At 70.8% G+C, this 22,785-nt stretch overlaps 1 protein-coding gene across 3 annotated transcripts in view; it reads left to right on the forward strand.

Moving 5' to 3' along the window:
• The window catches only part of GNG7 (G protein subunit gamma 7), a 36,464-nt gene extending 13,964 nt beyond the window's left edge, over window positions 1-22,500 (forward strand). Inside the window, exons 2-4 of one of the 3 annotated variants that reach the window (XM_070067719.1) lie at window positions 8,295-8,431; window positions 16,490-16,606; window positions 19,902-22,500. In XM_070067719.1, coding sequence (XP_069923820.1) covers window positions 16,526-16,606; window positions 19,902-20,027 — 207 coding nt within the window. In that variant the 5' untranslated portion in view covers window positions 8,295-8,431; window positions 16,490-16,525 and the 3' untranslated portion in view covers window positions 20,028-22,500. The remainder of the gene's footprint in view (window positions 1-8,294; window positions 8,432-16,489; window positions 16,607-19,901) is intronic. The other 2 variants (XM_070067718.1, XM_070067720.1) reach the window with 2 other exon arrangements.
• The last annotated feature ends 285 nt before the right edge of the window (window positions 22,501-22,785 follow it).

Here is a 22,785-nt window from a genome sequence, read left to right on the forward strand (position 1 = left end):
CAGGCAATGCTAACAGCGCTGAGAGACCCGGGAGGTGGCCGGCGTCAGGCCTGAGCCACCAGGAACGAACGCGGGGCCGCCAGGCCAAGCAGGGGCATCGTGGCAGCCACCACACTGAGACCGGCTCCCCGGGAGAGGCCCCAGGTCTCTAAGCAGCCTGGGCAGCCCTGGGCCACCGCTGTGCAGTTGGTACCCAGGGACTTTGGCCAGATCAGGCCACCTGTGGGGAAGGAGGGCGCGCGGGCAGGCGCTGTGCCGCCGGTGTCCCACGTGAGCGCCCATTCAAGTCCTGGCTGCTCCACTTCCGATCCACAGTGGCCGGGGCTGAGCCAGGCGGAAGCCAGGATCCAGGTCTCCGCCGTGGGTGCGGGAGCCCAGGCACTCAGGCCATCTGTCACCGGCTTTTCCCGTGTGTGTTAGCAGGGAGCCGGACGGGAAGTGGAGCAGCCGGGGCTTGAACGAGTGCCCCATGGGTGCCGGTGCTGTGCCGCCTCGCTGGCCCGGGGCTGAGCACTCGGAGCGGTGTCGGCGCTTAGAGACCCTGGCCTGCTTTCGGGGACAGGGGCCACACACAGGGCGGGGCGGGGCGGGGCTTGCACATGGGACCTCACGGAGCTCATCGCCTGCCCGGTGTTGGGGACGCGCGGCTGGTGTGTTCCGGGGGTGCACTCCTTGCTTCTGGGGGCGCTGACGCTCGGAGGTCCCCACCGGGCTGGGCAGTGACCCTGTGCCCGTGCCTCGTGACTGCTGTAGCCGGGTGCCATCTGCCCGCCTGCCTGTCTGCGGGTCAGTCTGTCTGTCCACCTGTCCATCCCTCCCTCCCTCCCCGAACTGCCCAGCGGCCCGGGCTGCCGCCGGCTCCTCCTGGGACCTGTCCGCTCCTCTGGGACTCCGTTCGTGCGGCCGAGGTGCCGTCCACGTGGCTGTGTGTGGTCCTCTGCCCCTGGAGGACCCCGGGCCGTGTCCCAGATGTCTGTGGCTGTCGCGGCTGGGGGTGCTGCTGGCGTGGAGTGGGTGGAAGCCAGGGACGCTGCCCCACACCCTGCCGTGCCCGGGGCGGCCCCAGCTCTGAGAACGCCCCCAGGGCCGGTGTCCGCGGTGCTGGGGGCCCTCGTGGGGACTCCGGGCCATCATCGGAAAGGACAGCCCTTGCGCCTCCGACCCCGCTCTCCTGGGCTCCGTCAGACGCCCACCGCGAGCGCCCGCTCTGCCCTGAGCAGCAGGTGCGGCCCCGAGCTGACTCAGCGGCCTCCCCCTGCAGCCCTCCCGCCCTGCGTCCCTCTGTCCCCACGCTGGCGCCTCCTCCCTGTTGCCACACCCCGGGGAGCCCCCGCCCCCACACGCCGGGTCCTGGGAAGGTTCCCAGCCGCCAGCAGCCACGTCTCTCTGCAGCTGGGCTCCTCATCAGAGGACGCCACCACCTGGGAGCCGCCTGCCCGTCTGCCTCTCGCCGTGTGCCCAGGGCGTGCGGGGAGGGGCCCAAGAGACGGGAGAGAGCCCTGGCCTTGAGCTGGCTACGGACCCCCACAGCCGGCCCCTTCCTCGGCCTCGCCTGGGACCTCCTGCCCGAGGGTCTCACCGGGTGCAGCTGGGCTGTGTGGGGCCTCCGCTCCCTGCGGCGCCCAGGACGCCCCGCCCTCGGGAACCCTCCGGCCCGACGGTCACAGGGCCCAGAGGAGAGCCGGGTTGTGCCAGGACGTCTGTGGCCAGACGTAGGTCTCTGAGAGGCCCCGGGGCCGCCGGGGGTGCCTGGGGTGGGGAGGGGGCAGAGCCGGTCCCCGGGCGCAGCTGCTCCCGCAGGCTGCAAGGATGGGCTGTGTCCAGTGGAAACGTGTCTCCCCGCGGAAACGTGTCTCCCCGTGGAAACGTGTCTCCCCGTGGTGCCTCCAGCCGGCCCAGGGCCCCAGTGGCACCTCCATCCCTCCTCCGGCTTCTGTCTCCCCCACCTGTGGCGGGATGTCCCCCATTTTGCTTTTTTTTTTTTCGCTTTGATGGTTGACTGGGGCCCCTGAGACCCAAATCCCAATCCCAGCAGGTGGCACGGGATCCGGCCGGCGTCCTGGCTTAAGGAGAGAGACACACACCCAAGCAGGCCTCCACAAGCCGTCCCCAGCCCCCACGTGGCCCCTCCCTGGCATGGCTAGGTCCCCCCCCTCCGGGAGGGGAGACTGTCAGGAGGGCCCAGTCTCGGGCTGGGGCTGTGTCCCCTACCTAGAGCCCCCTGACCTGTGGGTGTGGTGGACCCCGGGGTCCAGCCGGGGCCCCTCCCCCGCCCCACAGCCTCGGGCAGGTTCTCCGCCCCCCACCCTGGTCGACTTGCAGCCCAGGGACTTGACAGCTCGGCCTGTTACTCGGACCCCCCTGGGGGGAGGGGAGGGGCTGAGCCACAGCAGCTGGGTGGGGGCTGGGCAGGGGGGAGAGGATGGTGTGAGAGCCCTCAGGACCTGGGGGAGCGTCCTCGGGCTGAGCGCGGAGGCCAGGGCCGAGGTGGGGCTGGGGTCTCCTGTGTGCTCCCCGACCCCGATCCCGGCGCCAGGCATGGGGCTCTGAGGTTTAGGTCCCTGTGGGGAGCTGGGGCCCTGGAGGGAGCCTGCACCCCAGCCGTGGGCTTCAGGACTGCAGGGGCCGCTTTGGGGGGCCCCCACCCCCACTGTGGCTCTTTGTCCCGGCTGCCCCGGGGCGCCCATCCGCGGAGTGACCGAGAATCCGGCCAGTTGCGCCCGGACCGGAGAAGCCCGCCCCTCGGCCTTTCCCGAGGAGGCAGGCGACCGGCAGGCGGAGCTGCTGGCCCGTGGTGGCCGGCCCTCCTCTCCGCCCCCTCAGCTCAGAGCAAACTGCCCCCACCCCATCCCCCAGCTGTGTCCCTCCCCCTGTCCCCAGGCTCAGGAAGCCGACCCAGGCCAGCCACCTCCCCGCCCCGGGCCCCGGGCCCCGTGCCCGTCCCCTGCTGCCCGCACAGCTCCTGGGTCCAGCCATGGCCAGGGTGTGGGTCTGGGGCAGGGCCCACGCTCCGGGGACCCTCAGAAGTGGTGACAGTTTTACCACAAGCCCAGCCACGTGGCCCGAGGCAGGTGTCGAAAGGGCCCCTTGCCGGGCCTTGGCGGGGACCGAGTCCTGCCCCATGGGTGCCGGGGCGCGGCCGGAACCGGCGTCCCCGGAGAGGAGTCGCGTGCATTCCTGGGGTGTCTCTCTGTGGACTGGGCTTCCTGGCCTCCTGCACACAGGCGGCCCTGGCGCCCGGCCAGGGTCCACAGAGGGGCTCGGGCCGGGGTGCACCACCCCACAGCCGCCCACGGGGAGCCAGGACAGGGCTCCGGGCCTGCTGCACCCCCTCCCTGCAGCCTGTGGCCCTGGGGGGGGGGCGGGGACCCCACCCCAGAGAGCAAAGCAGCCCCCGTGTCCGCAGGGCTCGGGCACAGGTGCCAGGTGGGGGAGGGGCCGGCGCAGTGCTTCCCCGGGAGGCGCCCGCCCTTTCGCTGAGCGCTAACTCCCTCGTCCGGCCCGCGTGTCCCTGGTGGCACACACGCGTTTCCTTTTTCTCTGTTTGTTTGTTTTTAAGATTTATGTATTGGGCAGAGTTACGGGAGGTGGTGGGGAGAGGCACAGATCGAGAGCTCCCATCCGCTGGTTCGCTCCCCAGGTGGCCCCAACGACCGGGGCTGGGCCAGGCTGAGCCGGGAGCTCCATCCGGGTCTCCCACGCGGGTGCAGGGGCCCAGCACTCGGGCCATGGTCCACTGCTCTCCCAGGCCACAGCAGGGAGCTGGACGGGAAGTGGAGCAGCCGGGACTTGAACCAGCGCCCGTATGAGATCCCAGCATGGATGGCGGCTTTACCCGCTACGCCACAAGGCCGGCCCTGCTGCTGTTTTATTTTACATAGATGTCTTCCTTCTCAAAGCCCACGGAAAATGGAGTAACAGGATAAGTTTAGGGGCTGGCACTGGAGTGTAGCAGGTAAAGTCACCATCTGCGATGCCGGCATCCTATGTGGGCGCGGGTTCGAGTCCCGGCTGCTCCACTTCCAATCCAGCTCTGCTGTGGCCTGGGAAGGCAGTGGACAATGGACCAAGTCCTCGGGCCCCTGCACCCCCGTGGGAGACCCGGATGGAGCTCCTGGCTCCTGCCTGTTGGGGCTACTTGGGGAGTGAACCAGCGGATGGAAGACCTCTCCCTCTCCCTCTCTCTCTCTCTCTCCCCCTCCCTCTCCTCCTCTCCCTCCCTCCCCCTCCCTCCCTCTCTCCCTCTCTCTCTCCCTCCTCTCCCTCCCCCTCCCTCCCTCTCTCCCTCTCTCTCTCCCTCTCTCCCTCCCTCTCTCTCCCTCTCCCTCTCTCCCTCTCTCTCTCTCTCCCCCTCTCCCCTCTCTCTCTCCCTCTCTCTCTCTCCCTCTCTCTCCTCACTCTCTGTAATTCTCACTTTCCGATAAATAAATAAATCTTTGAAAAAAGATAGGATTGTTTCCTTGCCCCCCCCCAAATTGGAGCCCATGCATACGGTGGGAAGGGGGAGGGGTCTTCAAAAAATTCACGGAAATGAAAAAGCTGAGCGTGGGTTTCAACTGTTTTGCCCCAAGATACACTGCGCTGTGGTTCCGCCCCCCCCCAGCCCCCCGAGCTTCCCACGTGCGGTGCCCGCGCACACGCGCGTCTGAAGGTTTCGGAGCCCAGCTCCGCTGCTGACCCGGCTCCCGCCCACTCGCCCCCGGGGGCAGCAGGGATGGCCCAGGCAGCCCCGGGGAATCGTGGGTTGGTCCTGTTTCTCTCTGTGGCCGTCCCCTGGTCGAGAGAGGCCCAGCATGTTAGGAGCAGGCTAGCTTCGTGGACACAGCCCGTCTGCTCGGGCGCCAGATGTCCAAGCGGCCCCCCACCAGGCCAGGGGGAGACGCCTCAGGCTCTGAGAGAACGGACCTCCCAGCCCTGGCCGGGCTCGGCTCCCGGGGCAGACCTGCAGGTGGGCCGGGGCTGGTGGCCGCGTCTCGGGAGCAGCTCCGCCGGTGCCTGGAGCCCTGGCCTGGTTCGCTGCTGCTGGCTGCCCTGGCGTCCTAGGGAAACGGACAGGTGTGTCGTCATGGCGACCACTGCCACGGAGCACCCAGGGGCGCAGGTGGGAACCCGGCAGCTGGAACACCCCCCACCCCCCCAGCTTACCCAGCCTGCCTCCTCCACCCCCCAAACGTTGAAGCCGCCCTCACCCCGCCCTGCGGTCAACCCCTGGTCTCTCCCTGTCCTGCCCGTGACAGCCTTGCCCACCTCCATAGCCACTCTAGTCGGGGCCTTGGAGTCCCCGGTCCCCACAAGTCCCACGGACACGCTGTGACGTCAGAAGGAAGCCGGGGCAGGTGTGTGGCTGCGTCCCCACCGAGGGCCTGGGTTCCACTGCTGGCCACTGTCCTCGTCCAGCTTCCTGCTGTGCGCACCCACGATTCCCCGGGGCTGCCTGGGCCATCCCTGCTGCCCCCGGGGGGGTGAGTGGGCGGGAGCCGGGTTTAGCAGCGGAGCTGGGCCCCTGCACCTGCGTGGGAGACCGGGATGGGCTGTGTCCAGTGGCAACAGTGTCTCACCTGGGGAACCTCCAGCCCAGCTCAGGGCCCTGCCGATAAAGCTTTATTGGCCTGTGGCCCCGCCCGCTCATTTACATATCAGGTGGGAAGCAGCGGGCAGTGGCCCCCCCCCCAGTCTACTTTCTCTGCGGCCGTTACAGAAAAGCTGTTTGTGGCAGGCCCCGCGACTGTGCACCAGGGGTCCCGCACCCCTGCCCCTGCCCCGCCCTGCACAGGAAGCCCCGGGAAGGCGGGAAGGCGGGATGTCAGCTTTGATCTCTGGGCTCCGTTTCCTGTCGCTGTGGAGCCGCGCTCGGCGCCCTCCCCCTCCCCCCGGGAGTGCCAGGCGTTTCCACGGGGGCACTTCCTGTGGGTCAGGAGTCCCTCATCCCCACCCACCACTGCGCCGTGACCGGGGCTCCCTCCGCGGCCGGGCGCCCGCGCCACACCCGGAGCAGGAACCCACGTGCTGGGGGGGGCGGTGATGGCACCCCCAGGTGACTCCTGGGCGGGCGCTCCTGGCCGGCATCTCTGTGGTGCGCCATGTCCGCACAGGTTCGAGCCCCGGCTGCTCCACTTCCGACCCAGCTCCCTGCTAATGGCCCTTGGATGGCCCAAGTGCTCGGGCCCCTGCGCCCGCGTGGGAGCCCCGGACGAGGCTCCTGGCTCCCTGGTCCTCTTCGGTCTTAGACACCAGCTGGGGCGGGCATTCGGCCGAGTGGCTGAGACGCCCACAGCCCGCATCAGAGTGCCCGGGTTCGAGTCCCAGCCCAGTTTCCTGCTCATGCACATCGTGGGAGGCGGCTCAGGGACTCGGGCCCCTGCACCCACGTGGGCGCCCGGGGTGCAGCTCCTGGCTCCCAGCTGTGGCCTGGCCCAGCCCTGCCTTCCATCCGGGTCTCCCACGCAGGTGCAGGGGCCCAGGGACCTGGGCCGTCCTCCACTGCTTTCCCAGGCCACAGCAGGGGCTGGATGGGAAGTGGAGCAGCCGGGACTCGAACCTGTGTCCACATGGGATGCTCATGTTGTGGGTGCTGGGGCGGGGGCACTGGCGGGGCCGGGGCAGCGCTGGGTTGCCTGGGAGCTGAGAGGGCGAGGGTCTGGCCTGCCAGGGTCGCCCGCGGGGGCCTGCGTTCAGCCGTCAGGGACCAAAAGCACGACCTGTCGTGGACCACGGTGGGAACGGGGTCTGTGTGGGGTGGGGGTGGTGGCGGGGGCCCCTGCGAGCCTCGGCTGGGGGCACGCAGGTCCATGGCCCCAGTGTTTGTCCATCGTGCAGGTCCGTGAGCGACGGGGTTTGCAGTGGACGGGGAGTCGGGGAGCCAGGCTCGGGGCAGGAGGTGTAGCTGGCGGGAGAGGCCCCCAGCCCAGCCCTTGGCTCCGCCCCTCCCCCCCACCAGGCGCCTTTCCTGAATCCAGGGGCCTCACGTGGAGCAGCCCCCCCCCAGGGGGCATCCGTGGCTGTCACCCCTGGGGGTGCTGCTGGCGTGGAGGGGCGGGGCCGGGAACCAAGCCCACGCGCACGGTGCCCAGGGCGGCCCCTGCCGATGTCCATCCGCCCAGAGAGGAGAGAGCCTACGGCAGCCGCCCCGGTGGCCCCGGTGGCCGAGACCCTGACCCTTGACCTCGGGCCTCCTTAGCCCCGGCGCCTGCGCGGGCTGGGGCTGCCCAGGAGGGCGCGTGTATGGCCCTCGGCTCCGGCCCAGGAGTGGCCACACACGGCCACCCTTTGTGTAGGTGGAAAAACCCCGCTGGTTTGTGGCCACAGCGAGTGTTTGTGAGGGACGAGGGGCCCGGCCGGGCTGCAGGCAAACAGCCGAGCCCCGGAGCCGGGCTGGGGCTTGGGGGGCTCTGGGGGGCTCTGGGGGGCTCTGCGGCCTTGGGGTAAAGGCCCAGCACGGGGCCCCTGGACCCCGGGGCAGTCCGACCGCCGGCTTCTCAGAGTGGCCGTGGCTGGACAGAGGCCGCGGCTTCCTCACTGGGGGCCGAGGGGACCAGGCCAGGCGCTCCATCCGGGTTTCCCTGTGTGCTTCGCGATGAGAGAGAGAGGGAGAGAGAGGGAGAGAGGGAGAGAAAGAGGGGGGGAGAGGGAGAGAGAGAGGGAGAGAGAGAGGGAGAGGGGGAGAGGGAGAGAGAGGGAGAAGAAGGGCGGGGGGGAGAATCTTCCATCCTCTGGGTCACTCCCCAGACTTCCACAATGCAGCTGGGCCAGGCCAAAGCCAGGAGGCAGGAGCTCCACCGGGGTCCCACGTGGGTGGCGGGGGCCCCAGGACCTTGGCCACCACTGCCGCCTCCCAGGCGCACCAGCAGGGGCGGGACTTGAACCAGGCTCTCTGATGGGGGATTTGGAGTAACCCACCTGGTGCAGGTGTGGGGTCGGGGCTCCGCCCTCCTGCTCTGCTCGGGCAGTGGGAGAGGGAATGCCTGCCCCGCCCCAGGCGGCCCCACAGCACCCCCTGGCTCTGTGCCGTGAGGATCAGACACGCACACACACGTGTCCCGGCTCCATCCAGGGCCCCACTGGGGTCAGAGACTCCGTTCCCTGGATGGCGACAGCCCCCAGGCTTTCAAGCCCACCCTGGCCCGGGGGCCCCATCACAGGGCCCTGACCTCTGGCCCCCGGCACTGCCCCGGGGTGACTGGTTTTGCCCCCAGCTTTGCGCGCCACACCGCTCCCTCTGCCGCAGCCAAGCCGGCCGGAAGGGTCCGTTCCTGAACATCGTGTTTCTCTGATGCCTGTCACCTCTCTCTCTGCAGAACCAGGGCACTTCCGGCGCCCACAGCTTGGAAAAAAAGCCGGGTCTCCCAGGAGTCGGGGTCCAGCTAACCGCACCCTCTCTCCCTCCTCTTTTAAACAGGGTGCTAGGTGCTGCTCCCCGGGGACAGGACACACGGTAGGTGCCGCTGAGCTCGGAGCCCCTGGGCGGGGACCCGGGACACCTGAGCCACACCCCAGGCTGGCCCCCGCGCCCCCCCCCCCGCTGCCGCCCCCGCTGGGGCCTCTGGGTGCAGAACGGGGAGCCGTCCCCACCGGGAGGCAGTGTCGCCGTGACGTGAGAGCCCGCGGGAGGCCGGGTGGGCACTGGCGGAGCCGGATTTCTAAGAATCTGCCCGCGCCACGCGCGCCACGTCACTGCCGGCACGCAGGCAGGGCGCTGCGCACGCGCGCTGGTGCCCGCGAGGCCGGGCGCGTGCTCGCCCGCCTGCTGTCTTTCGCTCCTCGTCCGCCGGCTGCAGCTTCGCGGATCTTTTCTTCGCAGAAACGGCTTTCGGTTTCGGGGAGGCCGCCGCGCGTCCCGGCCCCCATCACCACCATTTCCTTCCCCGCGCGCCGGCCGGGGGTTTCGTCTCCTTACCTCTTCCTCTTCTGGGTCCTCCAGTGGAAAGTGAGGCTGTGGGTTTTTTTTAAGTTATTACTGATTGCAGGCGCCCCCCCACCCCCCCCACCCCCGGCAGCTGGGACTGTGCCGAGCCGGAGGCAGGAGCCAGGAGCTCGGCCCAGGCGTCCCCCGTGGGTGGCGCGGTCCCAAGCACTTGAGCCGTCCCTGCACCTGCCAGGGTGCGCGGGAGCTGGGGGCGGGGGGTCGGAAGTGGAGCCGAGGCTGAGACCCGGGCACGGCCCCCCAGCCAGGCGCCCGGTTGCCACGGGTCTTGCCTGTTCTTTTTTTTTTTTTTTTTTTTTTAAGATTTATTTATTTATTTGAAAGTCAGAGTTACACAGAGAGAGAGAGAGGGAGGGAGAGGTCTTCCATCCGCTGGGTCACTCCCCAGTTGGCCGCAGTGGCCGGAGCTGTGCCCATCGGAAGCCAGGAGCCAGGAGCTTCTTCCAGGTCTCCCACGCGGGTGCAGGGGCCCAGCACCTGGGCCGTCCTTTGCTGCCTTCCCAGGCCACAGCAGGGAGCTGGATCGGTAGTGGAGCAGCCGGGGATGGAACCAGAGCCCACGTGGGGTGCCGGCGTCACAGGCGGGGGCTTTACCTGCTGTGCCACTGGGGGGGCCCTGCAGAGGAGATGGGCGAGGGTCCTGGGTGCCCCCAGGTCCTCCTGCGAGGGGCAGGAGGCCCAGAGCTGGGGAGAGACTGGAGGCGGCGGTGCAGCTGGCCGTGAGGACGGAGGGATCCCCGCGCGGACCGAGAAGGGGCCGGTCTGTGCGGCCTCCGGGGGCGGGGCTCAGCCCGGCTGGGCGCTGGGCGGCCTCCGGGGGCGGGGCTCTGCGGGGCGCCCCTGGCCGCGGCTCGGCCTGGCTCGGCCTGGGCGGCGCTGCCCTGCGGCCTGGCTGGCGGCCCCGTGACCGCATCTCCTAGGTGCCGGGAAGCAGGGACGTGGTGGCAGGAGTGCTTGGGACCCGGCCTGGCCCTCCCAGGGTTCACGCCCCCTCCCCTCCGCCGGCGCACAGAGGGGCCTTTCTGGTCTCCGCAGCGGTGGCCTCGTCACCCTTGGTCACCATTGGTCACCACGGATTCTCGTTCTCTCTCTCTCTCTCTCCCCATTCATTCCCTTTCTTCCCCCTGCTAAATATAGCTGTTCGGGGACCGATTTAGCCCAGGACAAAGGGGCCGAGCTGACCGGCACTCACAAGACCATGTTTTCCAGGCCGGGGACCTGGGCTCACGTGGTCGCCCTGCCCGGGGCCACGACCCCGGGGAGCCCCCCGCCCGGCACCCGGCCTCAGCACTGGCTGTTTCCGTGAAGTCAGATGCCAGCCGGGCACCCGTGGCTCGGTGCCGATGCCCGCTCTGGGGTTGGTGGCCTAGGACCTGCCGGGTCCCCGTCCCGGCTGCCCGGGGGGCTGTGCCTCTCCCTGGTCTTTCTGTCCTCACCCCTCTGAGACGTCCAAAGCAGGGACTCCCCCAGCCCCAGGGGCAGCAGGCCCGGCCTCCACCCACCCCGTGTGGTGTCTGGCTGCAGGGTGGCAGGGGGAGGGCTGTGCCCGCCCCAGGAGGGGGAGAAGGCACCGGGCAGCTCTGGGACCCGGGGCGCTGCGGCCCCCTACCCCCTCCCCAGCCGTTGTGGGCATTTGGAGGGTGAGCCAGCCATCTCTGGCTGCATCTCTGGCTCTCAAATCAGTCAGAGAGCAGGGCGTGGCCCGCGAGGTGCTGGGGCTGGCAGCAGGGTGGTCGCCGCCCACCGCCAGGCGGGAGTCCCGGCCAGGCCACGCCGTGGCCACCAGGGCCGGCACGCCATGTCCTTCACCTGTGCGTCTGGGAGCCTGCAGTCCTGGGGGTCAGAGGTCAGGGTCAGGGCACAGCTGGGCCAGTGTGTGGGGTCTCCCGGCTCACTCGGATTGTCCCAGAATCCACCCCCTCAGAGTGCAGGGGGTCCCTGTGCCCACGGTACAGACGCCAAGGTGTCAGGCAGACATCCGCCGAGACCCCCGTGACCCTGTGTGACCCCTCCTCAAAGCCCCTCCTTGGGGCCTGCACCGTGGTGCCGTGGGTTAAGCCAGGGTCCAGGATCCCACGTGGGTGCCGTTTCCAGTCCTGGTGTCTCACTGCTGGGAGCCAGGAGCTCCATCCGGGTCGCCCACGCGGGTGCAGGGGCCCAAGGACCTGGGCCATCGTCCACTGCGTTCCCAGGCCATAGCAGGGAGCTGGACGGGAAGTGGAGCAGCCGGGACTCGAACCAGCGCCCACGTGGGATGCGGGCACTGCAGGCGGTGGCTTTACCCGCTGTGCCACAGCCGGCTGTGTGTGGGGGGAGACCCCCTCTGCCCCAGGAGCTGGGGACCCTGGGAAGCTCCGGGCTGCACCGCCCCCACACACCAGCCTGGTGGAGGCGCGGCCAGGCCGGGCACATTCCTTGCATTCCTGCCCGTTGCCACAGCTCTGCCAGCTCCAGGAGCCTGGCTCTCCGCTGGGGCTGGGGCTGGGGCGTGGGTTCACCCCACGGCCGGCCGGGGGCCCCTCCCCAGCTGTGAGAACCACGCTTGCAGCTGGGAGCCTGGGCCAGCGCCGCTCGTCCGTCTGTGCGTGCTTCCTGCTCGGGAAGGCACCTCCGGGGAGCCCGGGGCGGCCGCGGCCAGCGCCCTCCCAGGCCCTCGGTGGCAGCCTGCAGACGACAGGCAGGCAGGGCCCGCGTCCGCCCAGCCGCGGGGCACAGCTGTGAGCGCCTGTGGGTGCTTCTGCCTCCGGCAGCCCCGGGCCAGCGTTGTCCCCTGGGAGACCTGCGGTCAGTCCCCGCACTCGCACGCGCGCACACACACACATGTGTCTCGGGTACCTGCTGCCACTCACCCATCCTGTGGACTCCCAAGTGCACCCCAGAGCCGCCCCGGGCACCATCCCGGGTGCCAAGACACAGCAGGACCCAGCGGGCACCACGGCAAAGCCCAAAGGTGGACGGGGACGGGGCCGCCCTCCCGGGGACCCCGCAGGAGCCTTCGGGCCACGGGACAGCAGCTCGGGCTCCGAAGGGCAGCGGCCACTTGGGACCAGTCAGAGATGCCCGGACTCCAGCAGCCGCCAAACGGATGCACAAAGCTAAGACTTTTCGGCGCTAGAACTCGCTCTCGGGGCAGCTGCCACGGCACAGTGGGTGAAGCCCCGCCTGCAGTGCCCGCATCCCATAAGGGTGCTGGTTCAAGTCCCGGCTGCCCCACTTTTTTTTTTTTTTTTTTAAGATTTATTTATTTATTTATTTTATTTGAAAGGCAGAATTACAGAGAGACAGGGCCAGAGAGAAGAGGAGTCTCCCATCGGCTGCTTCACTTTGATCTCAACAGCCAGAACTGAGCCAATCCGAAGCCAGGAGCTCCGTCCGGGGCTCCCCCGTGGGTGCAGGGGCCGGGGGGGGGCGTCACTGCCCCCTGAGGGGGGCGCAGCAGCCGCAGGGCTGGGACTTGAACCCGGGACCTGGGAGGGGGATGTGGGCATCTTCCCCGTGAGGCCAGCGCCTGCCCCCTTCTGCTGTTGAACTTGACCCACGGCCAACCGGGCCTCCCCTAGCCCGGGTGAACTGTGCCTCGCTGTCCCGGGGCAGGACAGGGCAGGGCAGTGGCCGCTGGGCACAGCAGGCCCCACAAGGAGCCGGGTGTCCCAACAGCTCGGGGCAGACCGGCCCTGCCACCCTGCTGGGTGCAGGACGTCCCGGTCGCTGTGTTTGTGTTTGGCTGTTGCCACAGGTGCCTAAGAAGAGGGCCCTACCATGGCCGCCAGCCTCCGGGCCCGTGTCCTGGTGTGGGAGCCGGGGCAGCCAGTGGGTGGCCAGGCCCGATGCAGAACCAACAGTGTCCCTGCGGCTGTCCCAGCGGGAGGCTCCCCCCGAGGCCACACGGGGCAGAAGTCAGGGCAGCCCCTCGGGTTCCGGGGTGGGCCCCGCCCTGCGCGGCTCCTGCTCGGGCTGCGCGGCTTCCGCTCGGGTTCGGGGGTGGGCCCGGCCCTGCACGGCTCCCGCTCGGGTTCCGGGGCTGCGTGGCTTCCGCTCAGGTTCCGGGGTGGGGGTGGGGGTGGCCCCGGCCCTGCGTGGCTCCCGCTCGGGTTCCGGGGTGGGGGTGGGGGTGGCCCCGGCCCTGCGTGGCTCCCGCTTGGGTTCCGGGTGGGGGTGGGGGTGGGGGTGGGCGTGGGGGTGGGCCCGGCCCTGCGCGGCTCCTGCTGTCACCCTCGTCTTTGGCTGCCAGTCAAGTCAGCCCCTTTTGTAACGGCTCCTGTGTGCAGACAGGGAGCCCCAGCAAGGCCTCGGCTCTGCCCCTGGGTTCTGGGCACGCGAGTGGCCGTCAGGATGGAGGCATCCCTGCCCTGCCCTGCTGCCCAGACCGGGGTGGGGGAGGGGCGCGGCCCTGGTTCTGCTGGCCCCGGGCTGGGCTGTGCTGTCAGCGGTCGTGACCTCCCTCTGCAAACGTCTCCACCTCACACAGGCCCGGCCGGGACTCACCTGTCCCCGGGAGGGCTGCGGGGGGGGGGGGGGGCCTCCACGGCTGCCCCACGCAGCACCCGCGACGGCCTATTTATGGAGCACCCCACCCCGAGGCGTGCCCCAGCCTCGCCAGGCCCCGCCTGCCCGTGCACAGGCGCAGAGCCCGCAGCCGGAGCGCGCGCGGCCGCCCGGCCCTGCCCTGCCCGGCTCCTGGGGCCGCCGGGGCTGCGTGGTCCCCGCAGGCCGGGCCAGGTCCCGCGCCGCTGCCGAGAGGCAGCACTGGGGACGTCCCGGCTGACTCAGCGCTGCGGGCCCGGGGTGGGGGTGGGGGTGGGTGACGGGTCCTCGTGAGTCAGCAGTGGGCGGGACCGGGGGCGGGGCGGGGGCAGTCTGCGTCTCGGCGTCTCCACGCAAGCGCACACGTGTGCAGTCGGTGCGTACTTGCACAATGACACGCCTGCACGCGCGTACAGGTGCATGGGTGCACACGTGTCCATACGTGCGCCTGTAGACACGTGCATGCCCCAGTATACATGGTACATGCGAATAAATGCCCGTGACGTGCACGTGGACAGAGCACCGTGCACGCAGGGACACGCACGCACACGGCTGCACTCCCACGTGCACACACACGCACGCGCTCCTCTCCCCGACCAGCCTTGCACGCTGGCTGGTCATCTCCCCGCCCAGGGCATCCTGCCAGCGACCCTCGGGGGCCTGGCGGGGCAGCCGAGGACACGGCCGACAGTGGCGCTGACCCAGCCCCGGGGCCTCCCGGGAGAGCCCGCCCGGCCCGCCCACGCGCCCCGCGTGTCTGTGTTGAGCCTGAGTAACCGAGGTATTTTTAAGCTGGGCCGAGGGCGGCCTTCCCTGAGCTGGTAGTTCTGTGGCCACTTTGAGGATCCGGGCTGAACCCGAGCGCTCTGGGGCCCCCACCGGCCCGGGCGCCACAGCGGAGGGTCCCAGGCCCGCGGAGGGGGGCCGGCCGTCTGCCCCCCCCCCGTGCACCCGAGGGAGCCGTGCCTGCGGGGGGCAGCACCGCACGGAACCCCGCCTGGCCCAGCCGAGCCCCCCTCAGGAAGACGGCTGGGGGGGGGGCGAGAAAGAGAGAGACAGGGGGAGAGAGAGAGAGAGAGAGGGAGAGGGAGGGAGGGGGGAGAGAGAGGGGAGAGGGGGAGAGGGAGGGAGAGAGAGGGAGAGAGAGAGAGGAAGAGAGGGAGAGAGGGAGGGAGGGAGAGGGAGAGAGAGAGGACCTCCCATTCGCTGGCTCCCTCCCCATGAGCGTGCACCGGCCTAGACTGGACCAGGCCGGAGCCAGGAGCTGCGGATGTGTCCAGGCCTCCCAGGAAGGCAACCGCTCAGTGGGTGAGAGGCAGGACCCGAACCAAGCACGTGAGCCGGCCCCACTGCCCCCGGGGCGTCCCCAGCAGGGAGCTGGAGTTGGCCCGCAGGCAGGTGCCAGCCCCGAGCCTGTGCCGTGGCCGTGGGCGTCCCCGGCAGGACCTCACCCCAGGCCACGGCGGGTTCTCAGCCCCGACTCCTCACGGCCGCATTGATGCTGACAGAGACCTGCGGGTGGCGCCTGGAACGCAGCTGTTAAGACGCCCATGGGACCTCGCACCCTGCGTCAGCACCCATGTGGGACCCTGCACTCCACATCAGCACCCGCGTGGGACCCTGCACCCCGTGTCACAGCACCCACATGGGACCCCGCACCCCGCGTCAGCACCTGTGTGGGACCCTGCACCCCATGTCAGCACCCACATGGGACCCCACACCCCACGTCAGCACCCCCGTGGGACCCCGCACTCCACATGACAGTACCCGCGTGGGACCCCACACCCCGTGCCAGCACCCAGATTCAAGTCCCAGCCTGCTTCCCATCCAGCACTGGGAGGCAGCAGTGACAGCCTGAGGTGGGCCGGGGTCCCTGCCACCCACGGGCGCCCCGCCTGGGGCTGCTGGCTCCCCTCTCAGCCTGGCGCAGCCCCGGCCGTGGCGGGCGTCGGAAGTGACGGGGAGGGGGTGGGGAGAGCTCCCACGGCTCTGCCTCTGAAACAAACCAATGCAACTAAAAAAAAAAAAAAACAACACGTGTGCCTCCCCAGACCCTCGCCTTGGGCTCCCACCTGGAGGCAGGTCTGGGTAGAAATAAGATGGGGGCGGGGCCGGCGCTGGGCACAGCAGGTTAAAGCCGCCGCCTGCAGGGCCGGCATCCCATAGGGGCACCAGTTCTAGTCCCGCCTGCTCCACTTCTGGTCCAGCTCTCTGCTGTGGCCTGGGAGAGCAGTGGACGATGGCCCAGGTCCTTGGGCCCCAGCACCCGCGTGGGAGACCCGGATGGAGCTCCTGGCTCCTGGCTTCAGATCAGCTCTGGCCGTAGCGGCCATCTGGGGAGTGACCCAGCGAAGGAAGACCTCTCTCTCTCTCTCTCTCTTTGTCTCCACTTCTCTGTGTAACTCTGTCTTTAAAATATTAAATAAGAAGGTGGGGGCCGAGGAGCTGCGTGGTGCTAACCAGTGACCGGTGGGGAGCGCAGGGAGGGGGTGGGGGGTGGGGGCTACAGCCGGGAGCGAGGCCCTCCCTGCCACCTGTCACTCAGACCCCGGCCCCCAGGGCCCCACGGGATAGGTGTTCAGCCACCCTGGTCTTGGTGATCGCGGCCCCCAGCCCCTGGGGACGCTCTGGGAGACCCCAGAGCCTGTGGGAGCCGAGGGGACCCTGCTGTGCCTGGGCCCGGGCTCCCCGCGCCTCCCCGCGGCCACTTTCCCCGAAGAGGCCACCGCAAGCCGGAAGCGGGAGGGGGGCTTCCTCCTGCCCTGCTGGGTCACGGGGTCACGGGGCTCAGCTCCCTCCCGGCCGCCCTGGGTTTGCTGAGCAAGGGGGTGGGCGTGGCAGAGATGAGGGGGGCCCTGGGTCTCCCGGGTAGGGGGCTCCGGCCCAGGGGACGATGGTGGCTGTCGTGCCTGGGGCAGGCGAGGGGAGTGCCCTGGCCGCCCAGCCAGGGAGGACCCCGCCCCCGGAGGGGACGCCCCTCCCCTTCCCTGACCCGCAGCCCGGGGGTCCTCGCGAGCCGGCTCACGCGGTCTGCTTCCCCCGCAGCTCTCTGGACGCGCGGCCCCGAGCTGATGGCTGACCATGTCTGCCAGCAACAACATTGCCCAGGCCCGGAAGCTGGTGGAGCAGCTGCGCATCGAAGCCGGAATCGAGCGGATCAAGGTGGGGGGGCGGGGGACGGGGGGGGGCAGGGCGGGGGACTCAGAGTGGGGGCGGGGCACCCAGGGGGGCGGGGCGAGGGACTCAGAGTGGGGGCGGGGGACCCGGGGGGGCGGGGCGAGGGACTCAGAGTGGGGGCGGGGGACCCGGGGTGGGGCAGGGCGAGGGACTCAGAGTGGGGGTGGGGGACCCAGGGCGGGGGCGGGGCGGGGGCGAGGGACTCAGAGTGGGGGTGGGGGACCCGGGGTGGGGCGGGGCGAGGGACTCAGAGTGGGGGCGGGGCGGGGCGGGAGACCGGGATGGGGCGGGGCGGGGGACTCAGAGTGGGGGCGGGGGACCCGGGGCGGGGGCGGGGCGGGTCAGAGTGGGGGCGGGGGACCCGGTGTGGGACGGGGCGAGGGACTCAGAGTGGGGGTGGGGGACCCAGGGCGGGGACGGGGCGGGGGCGAGGGACTCAGAGTGGGGGTGGGGGACCCAGGGCGGGGGCGGGGCGAGGGACTCAGAGTGGGGGCAGGGGACGGGGCGGGGCGGGGCGAGGGGGCGGGGCGGGGCGGGGGACTCAGTGGGGGTGGGGGACCCAGGGCGGGGGCGGGGCGGGGGCGAGGGACTCAGAGTGGGGGCGGGGGACCCGGGGGACGGGGCGGGGGCGGGGCGGGGGACCGGGCGCGGCGGGGCGGGGGACTCAGAGTGGGGGCGGGGCGGGGGACCGGGGTGGGGACGGGGGCGCCCGCTGGCAGGGGCTCACTGTATCAGGCACCCAGCACCACTATTTCCAGGACATTCCATCACCCCCAGGAGCAGTCCCCCCCTGCCCCAGCCCCTGGCGGCCATGCGTCCCCTCCTGTCCCCTGTCCTGGCCGTGTCCTGTGGGTGGAGCCCACGCGGGTGGCCTCTGTGCCCCTGCCCGCCTGTGCGTGTCAGAGCCCGCGCCTGTTCCTGGCTGTGTAGTACTCCATGAGCTCGGCCCGTGCTGTGTTCACGCCTGGCCCTCGGGACGGCACCCAGGCGCTCACACGCGTCCTGTCGTGGCCTCGGACACGGCGCCCCCTCGCCACGCGACAGTGGGGCCCGGGAGGGGCCCGGCGTAGACCGGAAGAGCCGTAGGGAAATGGAGTTTAACGATAAATGTGCTGGGTGGGCCTTCCGCCTAGAAGTCCAGATGCCCACATCCGGGCGCCTGGGTCCCCCACCCCCAACTCCCTGCTGGCGCACCCTGGGGAGCAGTGACCCGAGGGCTGGGCCCCTGCACCCACGGGGAGACCCGGGTGGAGCTCCTGGCTCGGGCCGGGCCCAGTCCCAGCCGTCGTGGGCGTCTGGGGGAGGGGGCCGGCGGCGGCAGCCCTCCCCCACCCCGCCCCCCACCCCCCTGCCCCGTGCCTCTCAAGCAAGGAACGGTTTTGTAAAAATTGAGCGCACGCAGGGTTTTCCTCGTCCGCACCGGGGCGAGGGTCTCCGGACTCTGCCCCCATCTCTTGAGCCCGCCCACTTCCCCGACGCCCCCGCGCGCCCCGCAGAGCCCCTCGCGGCCACAGAGGGTCTCCCAGCAGCAGCCGGAGTCGCACACCCGGGGCGACCCTTGTCGGAGCCGCTGCCTCGGGGGCTGGGGGCTCCTGCAGCCGGGGGGGGGGGGGAGGGGGGTCCTGCCCTCCCAGACCCCATCGCGCCTGCCCCGGAGTCGCGGGGCGGGGGCGGGGGTGGGGGCGGGGGCGGGGTCCCTCCCACGTGGCGGCTGAGCGTTCAAGTGGTTTGGTCGCGGAGCCGGTGCCAGCCCCCAGCCCCCAGTGACTCATCCCGGCCGCTTTGATGGCGGCGGCAGCGGGAGCCCCCGCCTCCCCTTTGAAAGTCGGGGTGAGGCCCATCCCCCCTCGGAGTCCTGCCCCCCCAGAGCGGCCGCAGCCTCCCCCAGCCTCGGGGGCGGGCACGCTGGCTTGCGGGGTCTGTAGGCTGTTTCTGGCCCGCGAGCCGCGGTAGGCGCCGGCTGCGGCCAGTCCAGGCCCGAGCTCGGTCTGCAGGCTCCGGGTGGCCGTGGGCGCCGTGGCCGGGTGCGGGACTCAGGGTGCAAAGGCGCCTCGGTCACCCCACCCCCACTTCCGGGGGAGGAGCCAGCGTCCAGAGTGCCCTGGCCTGTGCCCCCCACCCAGCACAGCCCCCCAGCCAGCCCGCTGCCGGCCTCCGGCCGCCGTGGTCCAGTGCCCAGGCCCGGCCTGCCCCGGGGGACCTCCGCGGAGTGGGCCCGCGTCGCTCAGGCCCGAGGGAGCGCCCCCCGCGCCCTGACCCTTCCTGCTCTGGACCTGGGCAGGCGGCCGGAGGCCGCCCGACACCTTCGGGTTTTAAAAATCTTTTTTAACATTGTGGTGAAAATTGGCCATCAGGGAACTTCGTGTACTCACGCCGGTGCCCGGCTGTCACCACCGGCCACCTCCGAACTCTCCTCTCCCCACCCCAAGAGGCAGCCCCTCCCCCAGCCCTGGTGACCGCATCCACTGCCCGCCCCCGTGGAGCCCCCCCCCCCGTCCCGGCCGTGTGCCGTCCCCGTGGAGCCCCCCCCCGTCCCGGCCGTGTCCCGTCCCCGTGGAGCCCCCCCGTCCCGGCCGTGTCCCATCCCCCGTGGGGCCCCCCGTCCCGGCCGTGTCCCGTCCCCGTGGAGCCCCCCGTCCCGGCCGTGTCCCGTCCCCGTGGAGCCCCCCCCCGTCCCGGCCGTGTCCCGTCCCCGTGGAGCCCCCCCCCGTCCCGGCCGTGTCCCGTCCCCGTGGAGCCCCCCCCGTCCCGGCCGTGTCCCGTCCCCGTGGAGCCCCCCGTCCCGGCCGTGTCCCGTCCCCGTGGAGCCCCCCCCGTCCCGGCCGTGTCCCGTCCCCGTGGAGCCCCCCGTCCTGGCCGTGTCCCGTCCCCGTGGAGCCCCCCCCGTCCCGGCCGTGTCCCGTCCCCGTGGAGCCCCCCCCCGTCCCGGCCGTGTCCCGTCCCCGTGAAGCCCCTGTCCTGGCCGTGTCCCGTCCCCGTGTAGCCCCTGTCCTGGCCGTGTGTGCGTGGTCCTCACCCACCCTGCTGCACGGTCCTCTCCGTGTGCGTGGTCCGTGCTGTGTCGTCCCAGTCACTGGTGGGCGGCCTTCACTGTGGGCTGTTGTGATCGTGGGGGGGCCCCTGCTCACCCCGTGCCCCCCAGGTCTCCTTCACCGTAGGGGGCCCTGCTCACCCGTGCCCCCCAGGTCTCCTTCACTGTGGGGGCCCCTGCTCACCCCCGTGCCCCCCAGGTCTCCTTCACTGTGGGGGGGCCCCTGCTCACCCCCGTGCCCCCCCCCAGGTCTCCAAAGCCTCGGCGGAGCTGATGAGCTACTGTGAGCAGCACCTGCGCAGTGACCCCCTGCTGGTGGGCGTCCCGGCCTCGGAGAACCCCTTCAAGGACAGGAAGCCCTGTGTGCTCCTGTAGCCGCGCTGCTGCGCCCACGCCCGCGTCCCCCTGTGCTGCCCGGCCACCACTGCCGCCCAGCACCCAGCACCCAACACCACCCAGCACCCAGCACCCAGCCAGCTACACACCCACCACCACCCACCACCCAGCACCCAGCACCCAGCACCCAGCCAGCTACACACCCACCACCACCCAGCCAGCTACACACCCACCACCACCACCCACCCACCCAGCCACACACCCACCACCACCCACCACCCACCTACACACCCACCACCCACCACCCAGCCAGCTACACACCCACCACCACCCAGCATCCACCCACCACCACCCACCCACCCCACCTATCCCTAGCAAGCCATCACCCAGTTTTTAGCTCACGCAAATCTCCAGTCCCTCAAACGCGGTGACTGGACGCAATGGGGGTGCGCACGCTGCGCCCAGGAGGGGCCCCGCGTCCCCCCTGGGGGGAGACGGGTTCCCCCACCCAGCAGCGCAGCCCACTCGCGGCCGCCGACGGCCCCTGACGAGAGTGACTGCAACTCGGAACCCCGAGGGACGCGGCGGACACGGCGCGGGCTCCAGGACCGGCTGCGCGGGAGGGGGCCCCCCCAGTCCTCGCTCCTCGGGTGCAGGTGGGGGTGGACACATGAACTTTCGTGTGTGAGAAATCGCCGTGCCACAGACGGGACCCTGGTGCCCGAACCAATCGCTGAGCCAGGCTGTGTTGTGCAGGAATGGGGCTGGGGGCTGGGAGGGGGCTCCTGCCCGGGAGACTCGCTCCGTGTGGCCCAGGGGCCCTGCCGGCCCTGCGCCGTGGGCCCCGCCCCCTCCCGCTCCCCGCACGAGGCCATCAGCGTGGGGGAGGGGCTGCATGAACCTCCAGTCTCAGGAGCGGGGGGCGGTGGGTGCGGGTGGAGCGGCCCCGGGCCCCCCACCTCGGGCTGGTCCCCGGGGATGGGGGCGAACGCTGCCGACTCGGGCTTCCCCCCCGCGGCGCCCACCCCTCTACGGCCGGTCCGGGAGGGCTGGGTGCGTTGGCGTCTCTGCCGCCCTGGAGGAGCCGCGGGAAGGGACTCGAGTCCCAGGGTGCTCAGGGCACAGGGCGGGGCCGGCGGAAGCCCCTAGGCCCCGCCCCACCTCCTCCTCGGGAAGCCTTAATCCCGCAGGGGGCCAGGGGGCATCGCACCCTTGCCCAGCCTCCCCCTCGGCCCGGGCCCCTGACCCCTGACCCCGGCGGCTCGGGCCCTGCCCTGCCACCCCCGCGTGACCCCACACAGCCCCCGGTGGTCAGGACCCCTGGGCTGAGGGTGGCGGGGTGGGGCCTCCTGGCTTCTAGGTGAGCTGAGGCCCCGAGGGAGGGGGGACGCACAGGCCGCTGGCAACTCCCCTCCATCTCTGCACCTGCCCAGCTCCCCACCCCCCCCCCCGGGCCTGTGGATTCCTTCCCAGTTTCTGGGGGGGGGGGGCTCTTTTGTGTTCCTCTTTGGGATCCAGCTCAGGAAACCCCTGAGCTGTGTGGCTGGCCGGGACTTTTTCCTAGGCGGTCAGTGCACCTGCTGGCAGGGAGCCGTGGCCGCGGTGGCCGTGGCCTGGGGGAGGCCAGCCGCTCTGCCGCACTCAGAACCCCGTGCACACAGAGAAATGAGGCGGGCGTTGGAGAAGTGCAATTCCTCTGCCCGGCGCCCAGTGCCGGCCACACCTGGCCAAGCCCCGCCCTCCCAGCCCTGCCCTGGGCCTCCCCTCCCCCACCCCGGGAGGACCTGGGACAGGCGCAGGCCCCGGCTCAGCTCGGCCTCTGGGGACAGCGGAAGGTGCCTGCTCACCTCTGTCCCTTTCTGCGGGAAGCCTTTGATGGCGCAGACCCCTGATGGACGCGCCGCCGCCCCCACGGCCTCAGCTCATCCATCTCCTGGTTAACGGCCCAGCCCTGCCGGAGCTTTGAGGTGGGGGGCGGCAGGAAAAGGCGGTCAGACCCCTGCCCCAGGGTGCGCCACCCGGGAGGGGGTCTTTGGACCAACAGGAAGCCAGCAAACCGTGGGAACCCGAGGCAGGGTCCCACTGCACACACTGTGCGCGCCCTCTCTCCCTCTCCCTCTCCCTCTCCCCCTCCCTCCCTCCCTCCCTCCCTCCCTCCCTCCCTCTCTCTCTCTCCCCCTCTCTCTCCCTGTCCCTCCCTCTCTCTCCCTCCTTCTCTCCCTCTCTCCCTCTCCCTCCCTCTCTCCTTCTCCCTCTCTCCCTCTCCCTCTCCCTCCCTCTCTCTCTCCTCCCCTCCCATCCCCTCCCCCCTCCCCCTCCCCCTCCCCCTCCCCCTCTCTCTCATCGCGAAGCCTGGTTCTGCCCCGTCCGCATCTGGGTGTTCGTATTTCTGATTTTTAAGACAATTCCGGGTGTGCCCCACCGACTTCCTCGCGTGTTTCGCTATCGTGTGGAGTTGTGGTTCCTACGGAGTGAATCCCTACTCAATAAAAAGACTCGATGTTTCCTTTGCTCTCGGCTCCGGCCTTTCCTTCTCTGTGCAGGGCACCGGCGGTGGTGAGGACCTGGCCCCGGGGTCGCGCCGGGCACCCCTGGACGTGCGGCTGCGGGGGACGGGGCTCTCCGGCGTGCGCGCGCACAGGGCGCCACGGCCCTCCCTCGAGGGCTCCGAAGGGGGCGGTCGCTGGTGTCGTGGCAGCGCCTGCTGCAGCCGCCTCTCGCCCGCCAGCACCCGTGTTACAGCATGTGGGGGTCCGCGCTGGGAGCGGGCGAGTCCCCACCCGCAGGTTCACCGTGT

This window comes from Oryctolagus cuniculus, unplaced genomic scaffold, assembly GCF_964237555.1.
Source record: "Oryctolagus cuniculus unplaced genomic scaffold, mOryCun1.1 SCAFFOLD_170, whole genome shotgun sequence".
Lineage (NCBI taxonomy): Eukaryota > Metazoa > Chordata > Mammalia > Lagomorpha > Leporidae > Oryctolagus > Oryctolagus cuniculus.